At 32.5% G+C, this 12,245-nt stretch overlaps 2 protein-coding genes across 3 annotated transcripts; one reads left to right on the forward strand and one right to left on the reverse strand.

The window, feature by feature from the left end:
• Positions 1-515: 515 nt before the first annotated feature.
• LOC127134829 (uncharacterized) lies at positions 516-3,160 on the forward strand. Of its 2 annotated transcripts, none has more exons than XM_051061832.1 (2): positions 516-665; positions 2,248-3,160. In XM_051061832.1, the coding sequence occupies exon 2, from the start codon at positions 2,325-2,327 to the stop codon at positions 2,973-2,975; it is 651 nt and encodes a 216-aa protein (XP_050917789.1). In that variant the 5' UTR covers positions 516-665; positions 2,248-2,324; the 3' UTR covers positions 2,976-3,160. The 2 variants fall into 2 exon arrangements, with proteins under 2 accessions (XP_050917789.1, XP_050917793.1); XM_051061836.1 differs by having other exon boundaries at positions 535-675.
• Positions 3,161-5,301: 2,141 nt separating this feature from the next.
• On the reverse strand, positions 5,302-11,398 carry LOC127134672 (ent-kaurene synthase, chloroplastic). Its single transcript, XM_051061819.1, has 14 exons — positions 11,268-11,398; positions 11,081-11,136; positions 10,695-10,980; positions 10,362-10,542; positions 9,903-10,120; positions 9,691-9,811; positions 9,209-9,306; positions 7,648-7,871; positions 7,444-7,556; positions 7,253-7,351; positions 6,691-6,906; positions 6,444-6,585; positions 6,116-6,361; positions 5,302-5,893 (listed from the first exon to the last, which is right to left on the reverse strand). The coding sequence occupies exons 1-14, from the start codon at positions 11,317-11,319 to the stop codon at positions 5,549-5,551; spliced, it is 2,397 nt and encodes a 798-aa protein (XP_050917776.1). The 5' UTR covers positions 11,320-11,398; the 3' UTR covers positions 5,302-5,548.
• Between the last annotated feature and the right edge of the window lie 847 nt (positions 11,399-12,245).

Consider the following 12,245-nt stretch of genomic DNA (forward strand, 5'->3'; position numbering starts at 1 on the left):
ATATGCACTAGCAATATAATATAAAAATATCTTACGCGGTACTTAATTATTAAATTTTTAAGAATATAGATATTTTACAAATTCAATTAATATATAGTGATTCAAAATTTTGCAAGTATTTAACTTTTATTGTAATCACATGTTTAAAATGTTTGTGAAGCACTGGTAACATAAGTTTTTTAAATTATCAATGCATAACAACTAAACTCGATCTAAATATTGTAATAAATAATTTATAAAACTTGTATAATTTTATTTTTAAAAGGACCCTTTTTATTTTATATAATATAAATAAATAAAATAAATAAAATAAATTTAAACAAAATATTATTAAAAATTTAAAACTAGAAATATTTTATTTATTAAACAAATTATATATAATTTTCTCAAAGTAGTGTATGTTATCTAGCATAGATAGGGTGTAATCAAGAAATTGAGATTGTAACCAGAAAAACTCAAATGAAAAATAGACAAGCCCTAATAAAAGCCCATTATCATTCACAAAAAAAGAAAAATAGATTTTAAAAATTAATTAATTAATTAATCAAAACCCTACTCAACGAAACTCAACAGCTCCATCAAAACGACACTGCATTTCGCACTGAACTGAATTCGCCGGAAAACGCAGCCGGAGCTCGTCGTCGGCCGCCTTAAACTGTGAGAAGGTTCGTCCAGGTTTCCCTTTTCTCTTCTTAGCTCGAATTTTCGTTCTCGTCTACTGTTACAAGCGCGCGATTCCATGATTGCGTGCTAAAGCAACGCGATTGATAGCATAGGAATCAAGGTTATCTGTTTTTAACTGTAGTACTAACATATGGATCATTTTTGGTGTTATTAAAGTGTATATACTGATGTTATTATAGTGAAATTCGAGTAAGAATGGCCAATGCTTTCTGAGTATAGGATTTTTGGTATTTTTACTGTTTGTAAAAGTTAGAGGAAGTTTTAGTTAATTTAATTTTAGTTTTTGTAATTTGTGTTGCTGCAAAATTGCGTCCCCAAACTGCTATTAGAATTTTGGGGATAAATTCATCAAATTTACTTTTTTTTTAAAAACTTTTTTGTCTTTTATTTAAGGGTAATGTTATGTTCTTTCTTGCTCAAAGATAATTGTTTTGGTATTCTTCCTACTTTTAATTCAGTTTTGTTTTATTCTTCCTCTATCCTTAAGTTTAATTACTCTATACTTAAGTTTTTTTAAACTAAGTATCACGATCTCTTGAATTTTGTGTACTAGTCTATTTTTGAGTTTTTATGTACACTAGTTTTTAGTCTTTGCAAATAACATTTTAGGGGGTCGGTGCTAGGCAACACTATCTGATATTAACAACATAGCTCTATATTAAAATCTTTAATCATTTAGAGACTGAGAAGCTTGTTTTCATTTATTGATTGGAAAATGTATGTTAGATAGTGGTTATGTTGCTTTTAAGGGTTCGAACCCTAGACTTCGGACTTGAAACTCATCCGGTGGTCTTCTGCACTCACCGACCAATTTATCTACTTGTGTTAGGACAGAGAAGTTTTTTGTGATTATAAGATTTTTTTTAACTGAAGAGTAGTTCTCAATGATTTTTGGTAAACTATGGCAATCTTCATGCCTCAACTTTTAGTTTTCGTTCTGCCTTTTCTTTTTCATTATGTCTGTCTTGTTTGCATCAGTACATCTAAATGTGCTGTAGGATCAGCTAAAATGAATTTAACGATACAAAAAAATATAACAAGCAAAAAATAGTACAATAATTAAAATAATTAAAAGCATAGCATGTTATCGACCTTTTGTGAACTTCAAGTTATTAAAATTTAAGTAATTACACCTACACACACTACTTTTATATTTGTTGATGTCAAGTATTAATAATAGAATATAAAGCAAAGAGCTTAAAGTGAGTTAGATCAGAATCAGTCCTATTCTTTTACTATAGATTTCTTTGTAAATGAGGACATTGCAAACGTATTATTGTTGTTAGTCACCTTACGGGGTTTTGAAAAGCAAAAGCACCTTTGGCTTACTCCGTTGCCTTTCTATTGCTGTTTTGTTTGTCATGTGATCTGTGGTTTCTCGTGTTTCGTGTCTTGTTGATAGTCATTCTAATATTTCTAATTTGTTAAGTTGTTGATTTTGAGATCATCCATAACCTAAGAAGACGCAGTGTTGGGTCCATCTTCATGACTTTGTAAAATATAAATCAGTTCAATAAGCCTCTGATGATAATATTTAAACAAATGCTCTGCTGCATCTTTCAGGATTTGTGCTGGAATAGAGTTCGCAATGTACGTTGAATGAGCTGATTTGCCAATTCAGAGATCTTTACAAGCCAAGAATGAGCTTGCTTTTGAGAATAAGACATTGTTTACCCAATGGTTTGTATAGGCAACCTCTTTATGGACGCATAGTAGGTTTGAATGCTAGGAAATTAAATGTATTTTCAAGAAACCTTGGTCAAGCGGCGAGAAAAGAGGAGGAGGAGGACGTAGAGGAAGTGGAAATTGATCAGAGAAGTCTCCCGGCTGATTTTGATCCTGCAACATTTGATCCCAATGAGAATCGCGGCCCTCCATCAGAGAGAGTTTTCAGGCTTGTTGATGAAGTGGCGTCTCTAACGCTAGCTGAAGCTGCAGAATTGGGTCTTGTTCTGATGAAGAAAATGGGTATAAAGGAGATGCCTAATGTGGGATATTTGAAAGCCGGGACTGCAAATTTGGCTGGAATGGCAGCAAAAGCCTCGACACCAGTCAAAGAGGAGGTAAAACCAGAAAAAACTGTATTTGAATTGAAACTGTTGTCCTATGAAGCAGCTTCCAAAATTAAAGTCATCAAAGAGGTCCGGGGCTTTACGGATTTAGGTTTGAAAGAGGCAAAGGATCTAGTGGAAAAAACACCTTCTATTATAAAGAAAGGCGTTTCAAAGGTAGAAGGAGAACAGATAATAGAGAAACTGAAAGCACTTGGTGCAAATGTTGTTATGGAGTGAAGTAGTATTGTGTTTCTTAGAGATATGTTTCTTCCAATATTCAAAAGTTACCTGAAATTTAGTAAATTTTGTAATGTTGACTGAGGATACTGCAAATTTTTGTAGCGTTGTTGTCTACGATGTTTCAATCATTTTCTGCTGCGATGAAACAATATCCCTCCGATGGAATAAAAGTAACATTGATACCTCTTATAGTGATACAATTTCAGTGACATTACTTTCTACCAGCAAGTGTTTTATGGACTTGTTTCTTTATCAATTGTACTTTGCCGTGCTTAGTACCACTCATGGATGCTCAAAAGCTGTTTGAAGTTTACCTTAGCTTTTGAATGTCTTTCCATTTTAAGTTGAGTCTGTTTTGCTGTTAACTTTATTCAATATACTTTTCAATATCCATTTTGCATGGACAAATTTTGCATCTGCTATTTTGTCCCTGCAGGTTTCTGAACAAGCAGATGCTTTGGCTGTTCTTTTGCCCAAAAGATTGGAAACAAGCTTTCAATTGCCTATTAATTAGCCACCTATGTGACAATGAGTTTCTGGATGGCGGCAAACGTCATTTTCAAATTAGTACTCCAGAATTTGGGATCATACAACTATGTGATTTTTATAGGCTGATTTTGCTGCAAATTGTGCAGCCAAAGAAAACCTTTTCTTGACCTGTTCATGTCCCTTTGTAAAATCTCCTTTTCCCACCTTTGTCACGCCTCCTTTGTTGTTGTACAAGTCTATCAATGTTTAAGAATTTGTTCAAATTTTCAATGTTTTTTTTTATTAAGCTGGCAAGATCATTAGAGAGTTCATCAACTATCGATGAAGTTTAACCACTTTTGATTTTACTCATCAACAATCTTAAGCAAGCTAGTCAACCATCAGATGACTATTTTCATCCATAAGAGTATGTTTGGATTGATGAAGCATAACATAGCTGAAGGAATGGAACATACCTTAGTGGAATAGAAAACAAAATATAGATCTCACACTATTGTTTGATATTTTATTAAAAAAATTCTCATTTCGATTGTATACATTCCATCAAATTTCATTCCACTCCATTCATTATTTTTAAATTCAAATAATAAAATCTCATTATTTACCACAAATCCAAACATATCCGAAGTCTTTTCACCTTCCTCCAGTTTCTCATTGTCTAAATGCTTATGTTCAAAATCTTATAAAAGTTTATGAATTTCTTTTGCAAACACTTTAACTCATTGGTTAGGTTGTCAATAGCGCTCTATAGTGGCATAGGCGAAGCGGCATGGTCCTTAACCGCGGTTTCGTAGCGGCACAATAGTAGTGCTATAACGATTTGATGGTTCTTATTCTCAATTTAGGACAAATTTGTAAACCTAAATATTTTTTAAGAGCATATTTGTCTTTCCTACTTTTTTTTATCTAATATTCAATCCCGTGTTTGCTTCTTCACATAAAATGATTTTTCTGTTCTCCCTCACCTTTCCGTTTTTCACTCTTCTTCACCATTTTCAATTATTCTTGTTGTTAGTCATTGTTTTATAGTGTGTTTGATTTGACTTTTGGAATGACCAAAAACAATTTTAGAGGTGTAAAATCGATTCTGAAGTGATTTTGAAATATTTGATTCTTCTAAAGTAAAATTGATTCTGCCTCCAGAATTGATATTACTTGAAGTTACAATTAATTGTTTTTTTGTTGGTCTGCTTCTGTCTTACTTTGTTTCTCTTATAATAACAACCATGACATCATCATTTTCGGTCTCTTAATAGAATTCCATCTTCCAATTAGAAAAATTATTTGTAACTTTTGTAAATATCAAAGCAAGAAAATAATTGTTTGTGATTTTTGTGGAAGAATAAGAGTTTAAATTAAGTGAAGAATAAGATAATATAAGTATGGTGAAATTTAGAAGTGAAGATGAGACAAATGTAATTTAAATTTTTTATTTTATTTACATATCAAGTGAAGAACAAATAGATAATATTGAATGTGATTTAACTTTTTTATTTTGTTTACATTTAAAATTTGGTTGTCATTTCAAATACTTTTATAATTAAATTTTGATGGCAATTCATTTTAATGAGATATGTATGTTATAATTTATGTTTACCATTGAAACTTTACTATGTAAATATATGCTGTTACAATTTCAATTTTTAAGTATTCATGCATATGTTGGAATTTATATTTATCATGTACAACTGTTTTTTAACCTTCACAATATCATTTCGAAATTTTGATGCTACAAGCTGTTATTGTAGATTGGATAGAATGTTGGAACTTTTAATAAGTTCACCATAAGCTTTCTTTTTAATAAAATTAAAACTATCATGACCAAACACAACAATTAATCAAAACTCAATTCTTTTAACATCAATTATTCATAATTTTTCTTAAGCAAAAATAGTGTGCAAAAGCATCCCTATAGAGAAAGTAGACTTCAGCCTTATAAATAATCTGCATCATACCAACCAAGAATGAATAATAATATAAAAAGAAGAAAACAAAATTATATGGGCATAAATCAAACCCATCCTCTTCCTGAGAAACACTAAAATTCATCAAAAGTAATTGCAGCTCTAGCTTTCACACCACTAGTGCTTTTGAGAGAGGGTGTTGTCTTTAGAATCTACCAACAATTCATTTAGAATGATTGGTTCTTTAAGCACTGCATTAACAGTAGAGTGCATCTCATTTGATGTAAATCCATCATCCTTAATGTAAAATAGGTTCAACACTTTCATCATTTTCCAAAACAAATCCTTGCAATCTCTTGGAACTAAGCTGCCTTTTTCCTTCAAAACTAATCTCAGGAGTTCTCTTCTCTTATCCTCAATAACTCCCTTCATCTTATCAACGGCGTCTTCGTAAGTAACAACTCCATCACTATGAATCATATGCAAACTCACCGCATTTAGTTTTCCTTCCTCAGATTCTCTCTACAGCATAGAGACAAAAAAATATAAGTCACCACCAATGAAGCAAGCACTAACATAGACACTGACACCGACACTAACATATTGACACCATTGATAATTTGAAAAAAATGAATAAATTGAACGTTAGTCAGATACTGACACGTGTAGGACACCGAACACGCCAAACTCATACCACAAAGGTGACACGTCATGGAAAGAGAAGGAATGAACTGAATTATATACCTTAAAACCTTGAATGTCGTTGAGAAGACGCCCGCAGGTGCTCATGGTCTTGAAAAGATGATTCAGTTCCTGATTTTCAGCAACATCATCTGAAAGCTTAGGTCCAACAAGATAGAGGGCTGGAAGAACAATTGGTCCTAAGGCAAATGATACGTATGCATTTTGCATATAATCATCCATTGTTGGGGTGGCATTGGTTCTCAACCACTCAGCTTCGGTAAACATAGACTGCATCAAATCTAACCACTGCAAAGCAAACAAAGTCAATCCATTAAGAAAAATAACATTAGTAGAAAAATGCAGGCAGAAAGATGAAGAAACATCTCACAATCTTGATAACATTGTCTTTCACATTGCGTCCTTGCCGCTCGACAGATTTCTCTCCAATCTCACAAATTGTGCTACGAACTGCAGAAAATATTATCTTAACCGCCTCAGAACAACAAACACTACTGACATCTACATCCCACCTGCAGTTCCATAACCATAATATTACTAATTGTTCCGAAAATTTTGAGAAAGAATTCAAAAGGAAATCAAGAGATGGCACGGTTTAATTAAGAATAGGTATATACTTCTCAACTAGCTGAATAAGGTTCTGTTGCTCTTCTTTAGAACTCCCGACATCAAAGAAGTCATCAACAACTGTTGTGAGCACCCCGTTTTTGGCCCAAGATATGCGAGCATCAGTAAGTTCGGGGGAAAAAGAAGTGGCTGCACTGGAGAAGTAACAATACGCCAGTTTCTGCCTTGCAAATTCTAGTTTGTCTAGTCCGCTTTCAACAACCCACCTGCATATGATAGACATTAGTTATATCTAGCTTGAGGAAATGCACGATCGTTTTGGATAAACTTTCTAGAAAGCAAATCATATGTTATGTTACAGCTGCTTTTGGACCGGATTATTTTTACATTAAAAGCTAATTTAATCTTGAAAAAAAAAAGAGCTTTAGAAATATAGTGTTTGTCATTTTTTAGCTTAAAAAATATTTTTGACAAAATGATTGAATTTGAGTTAAATAATAATAAAATAGATAAAATTATCAAAGGTCTCCTATTTGATAGTAACTTTTTTTTCTTTTAAGGAGACATATATTCATATCTGAAATTTTAGAAAGAATCAAAAGAAAGATATACCTTGAAAGTTGTTTCAACTCTTCTCTGTGAATTGATTGGCAGAGATTGAAGTCTCCGACAGCTAGCTTCAGAATTTCTTGGTTTGCAAGATTGCAGGATCTGTGTCGACAGACAATCAAGAATTTGACCACAGAAAAGATAGGAATGAAAAAACGAAACCTTAGATGAAAAACAAACTAGTGGAGGTGTACCTGTATGATGTTTTTAAAATCCTTGTTTCGTCTACATTATAATGCTCCACTGATCTCCTGTTTAATATCCGCTCCAAATTCGCATGATGTGGAAACTTTAGAACATCATTGACCTAAGGTGCAAAAACATCGCAGTTTTCAAGATGCATTGTAATATTGTATATATGCAGTTAAATTTAATGAAAGATTGAGATAATAAACTACCTCGTTATCAACATAAATACGAAGTTTATCCGCATACAACTGGTAACCAGAAGAATCCTGCTTCAAAAGATTTCTTGTCCAAGAACTTTGTTTTACTAAAATTGATTCTTCTGGATGTATAATGACTTGTGAAGCCCTATATAGCTCTAAAACAGCACTAGCATCCTTCAAGTACCCTTTCAAGGAATGGGGAAATTTATCTTCTGAATATTGATAAAATGGATCTGCAAAGACAGAATACAGCTCAGCTTCTTTGTATTTTATTTCATCTATAAAAAAAATTATAAACTACTTAGCACATATTTGCACAATTAAGTTTGGTTAAAGTGAGTTTGCTCAAACTGATTTATGTTTGAGTAACTTCTCTCAAACCTATGTATGATAGTTTTGCATGTGTAAATCTAGGTTGTTAATCTCGGATAGCGGCGCGTAGCGCTGGACCCCCAAAATGCTATAGCGGCATAGCGGATAGCGGGATGACCGCTAATGTGAGCTTTAAAAACCAAGGTAAATACTTAACATGAATACATAAATACTTAAAATAAATTCCAACGACATATATAATGCCTTAAAAACAGAAGTTGCAACAACATACATAAATTCCATCAGCACCACAATATAAGTTCCCATCAAAATCAAATCATTAATGTGCTCAAAATGACAAATCAAATTATAAACATAAACAAAATGACTAAATCACATCTGTCTCATCTTCACTTCTAAGTTCCACCACATTAATATCATCTTGCTCATCACTTGATTCAATTTCAAACTACTCCTCTTCCACCTCCAACTCCTCATCTCCAAATAGACGAGAGATTAGCAAAACACGGGAGAAATAGATGTGAATGGTTGAGAAAGTAAAGAAAAAGATGAATAGGTGAACAGGAATGTGGAAGAATGGATGAGAAAGATCCACGGCTTGCTGATTTTTAGGTTGAGAAGAATGTGGAAGAAGCAAATTTGCAGAGAGAACAACATATTAGATCCACCGTGTGCTGATTTGAGTGAAGAGAGAATTGGAAATGACCTAGAGCATCACTAGGAGCTTTATATTAGTCAAATAAAAGGGAAAAATACCATTTTTCCTTGAAAAGATATTCAAACTTACAATACTGCCCTCATTTTCACAATAGCGGTTGGTAAACCGCTAAAGAACCGCTATAGCGCTGCTATTGCACCGCCACGACATCATAAATAGCGGACGCTATTTCCGCTATGGAGGATAGCAGTTAGCAGCCCAAAAGCGTGGCGCCGAGGTTCCGTACTGCTACGCTATAGCGCTATAACGCGCTATCGACAACCTAGGTGTAAATACAAAAAATCGTATGACTTTTATAATGTGTATAAGAGATATAGGGTAATATGGTAAATGAATGAAACCTCTCAAACAAAAAAATGAAAATGAAAATGTAACATGAATCTTGCTTCTATAAAGGAATCAAGGAATTTACCAAACATATAATCAAAGTCCATTTGCTTAAAGAAAAGTACTTTTACTCTACATGTAATTTGCCAACTACAAACTAAACATGCATTTAAATGTTACAAATGATCTAACCTGAAGAGACATCATAACCATTGAGACGCAGCATTCGAAATGCCATTGCACAGATTGTGGGGTCTAAAAATATAGTTTCTTCTCCTTGTAGCCAATATCTGTTTTTTCACGAATTAAATGTATGAAGATATCCAATTGATAAAAATGAAAAGTTTCTATGTATGCAATAATGTTTTCAAAGTTATGCCTCATTTAGATAAACAACTTATTTAAGCGCTAATAGTACAAGTGCTTATGTGCAAGCTATTTCTATAACAAAACATAAAACAATGTCAAATTGTTTTCTTATATGCTGTTTCCATAAGCTATTCCAAACAGCTTCACGGGTGCTTATATTACTACCTAATCTCAAATAAACTAATCAAACAGACCTTTACCATATCAATACTTTTATCATATATACATACATTCTTTCCTACTTCTCTAGCTACTGACATTGTATTTTACGTTAACAGGAGCATGCATCTCAAATGTATTATTACCTGTATGTTTCATCCAATACACTTCGAATTTCTTCTTTGAAATGATGATTAATCCCCAACCTTTCAAGACTATCAATCATATAAAGACGGGCATATATATCCAGAGGATAAGCCGCGGGAACTGAGTTTTTTTAAAACAAAAAAATAATAATTAATGCACAAAAGGTAAGTGACTAAAATAAATATGAAGGAACATAAGTCTGAAAATGAACCTGCATTCCCAAACTTTTGTAATACTGATTGGAGGTAACTAAGACAGTCAGCATTCTTTATGCGATGAAAAGCAGCTGCAGTTGTAGCTGGTGAATTAAATAAAGATCCATTCTTTCTTTGATACTTCATGATTGTATTCATGTCCGGCGACTTCAACATTCCTTCCGACACATATGCTAGATATGCTCTCCACCCTTCTGAATTGCTTTCAGAGCCTCTATATCAAGACAAATGCACCACAAAGAGGTCAGATTGGAGAATACTTTTCGTAAACCTCTCGTTCCTAGGGAAAAAAGGTCACGGTAATCTGGAGTTCGGCCTGGAGAAAATTAAAGTTTGACCGGAATTTGTTTCAGCCAAACTCCGGTACTCTTGATTTGACCTTATTTGAAGCTCATTAATCACTTGAGGCCAACCAGCTTGCAGAATTTAGGCAAAATGAAAAATAAGACATATACCTTTGAAGCTCTGCGTCTCTCTTTCGGATCATTGCTTCCAAGCTTGTGGGTCGAATTGGAAGATTAATGCCCAAAGTTTGTGCATATTCAACCAAAGAAGGAAAAAGTATATCAAATCCTATGGGATGGTGTTGCTTGTGATCATTGATTGAAGTAAAGTTTGACTCAATAAAATGAAGTCCTGCAAACATATCAAGAAAACACATCTATATAACAGACGAAAAGTCAAGTGTAAATTGACGCATGAACAAAAAGACAACAGATTTCGCAATGTCAAATAGCAATAGATACAATACAATGTATATCATGTAACAATTCTGAAAGCGGAAGTACCCTTATTCATCTTATCTTCACCAATCCCCCATTGCTTTAACGCAAGGATACATGCTAAGGTAGACAAGAGAGCATCATTCTTCAACAATGGATGGCGATCCGGAAGACCCCAAGAGCCATCCACAAGTTGATTATCCAGCAACCAATTCAAACACTGAGGGAAAAAGGGTGTGTGCGGCGAAGTCGAAGAAGGAATCATTGCCACAAAAGCAGTATCATAGGAAGAAATTGAAAGCTCAACCTTATTGAACATGTTCTTGATTTTTTCTTTACTGTCTTCAAAACACTACAAGCAATAAAACCCATTTTATTTCCTTACTTCCTTCACTAATTTTTACAAAAACTATATATATATATTAGAAAAAACTTAAGAAAATGCGTCATACCAAAGCTGTAGTAGTGTTCATATTCTTCTTTACCGTTGACGTAATCATAGAAGAATCTGTTAAGAAGAAAAATAAATTGCATGGCCATTCAGCATATAATATAGCAAAGTTTGAAAATCACTACCAAAGTATAAGGACATCGAGAAAAAATACCGAAAATTCAAGAAAAAAAAACGAAGAGAGAGACCTGAAGTTGATGAAGTGCAAGAGAGAGGAGTGATGAAGCGTGAAAGAGACATGATGATTGTGAGACAATGTGGAATCAATAGTTAGAGTTTCAATTTCAAGGGCAATTTATTCTACAATGTGTCAGGGTCGGATAATCTATTGTACCCGCGCGAAGGTTAGAGTGCAGTTTAACAACTTTTAACCGTCAGATAAATCAGACCGCGCAAATAATGCCACGTGTCCAATGATGTTTTTTAACAGAAAATGAAAACAAACCATCAAGCAAAGAGAATGATACACCAAGAGACTACATGGGCACTCAATTCTTCCATGTAATGAATTAAAATTCAATTTTTAACATGGAAAATATATTATTTTATATAAAAATATTAACAATTAGATTAATTAAATAAATATTTTATTATTTTTTCATAAAATATAGTATATTTTCAGGATGTAATTTTATACTCTAAAATTTAAATAATATAAATTTTTTTATAAACATACACTTTTGGAAAAAGTTAAAATATCTATTTAAGTATGTATGTAAATTGTTCTCTTTATATTATATTTAAATATATTATATAAAAATTAATTATTATGTACTGTCTATGTAAAAAAATTTATAACAGTTCTTTTACACTGTCAATATATTTCAATTAAATTCTATATATATATATATATATATATATATATATATATATATATATATATATATATATATATAAACCATTGATATTTTTAAATTGATTGGGAGTATGAAAAAATGGGATTGATATTTTTTTTGTCATCTCTTATGTTTATGATTTTTTTTTTGAATTTCTTTTTTAAATTTGTATTTTGAATCAAACGCAATGTTGTTTTTCCGGGAATTTCATTGCAAAACAAGTTATGTTTTTTTTTTCACATTTCATTTTTTTTTCGTTTACCGGTAATATCATTTCTCTACAATTTACGATTTTATGTTTGTGGATATATTCTATTATTGTCGTTATTA

The sequence above is a fragment of the Lathyrus oleraceus genome, chromosome 1 (genome assembly GCF_024323335.1).
Source record: "Lathyrus oleraceus cultivar Zhongwan6 chromosome 1, CAAS_Psat_ZW6_1.0, whole genome shotgun sequence".
NCBI lineage: Eukaryota > Viridiplantae > Streptophyta > Magnoliopsida > Fabales > Fabaceae > Lathyrus > Lathyrus oleraceus.

Coding starts and splice junctions, on each gene's coding strand:
- LOC127134829 (XM_051061832.1), top strand. CDS start 2,325: ATGAGCTTGCTTTTGAGAATAAGACATTGTTTACCCAATGGTTTGTAT.
- LOC127134672 (XM_051061819.1), bottom strand. CDS start 11,319: ATGTCTCTTTCACGCTTCATCACTCCTCTCTCTTGCACTTCATCAACT. Junction 10,543..10,694: donor TGAAGATAAGATGAATAAGG/GTACTTCCGCTT, acceptor ATATGTTTGCAG/GACTTCATTTTATTGAGTCA. Junction 9,307..9,690: donor GTATTGGATGAAACATACAG/GTAATAATACAT, acceptor GTGAAAAAACAG/ATATTGGCTACAAGGAGAAG.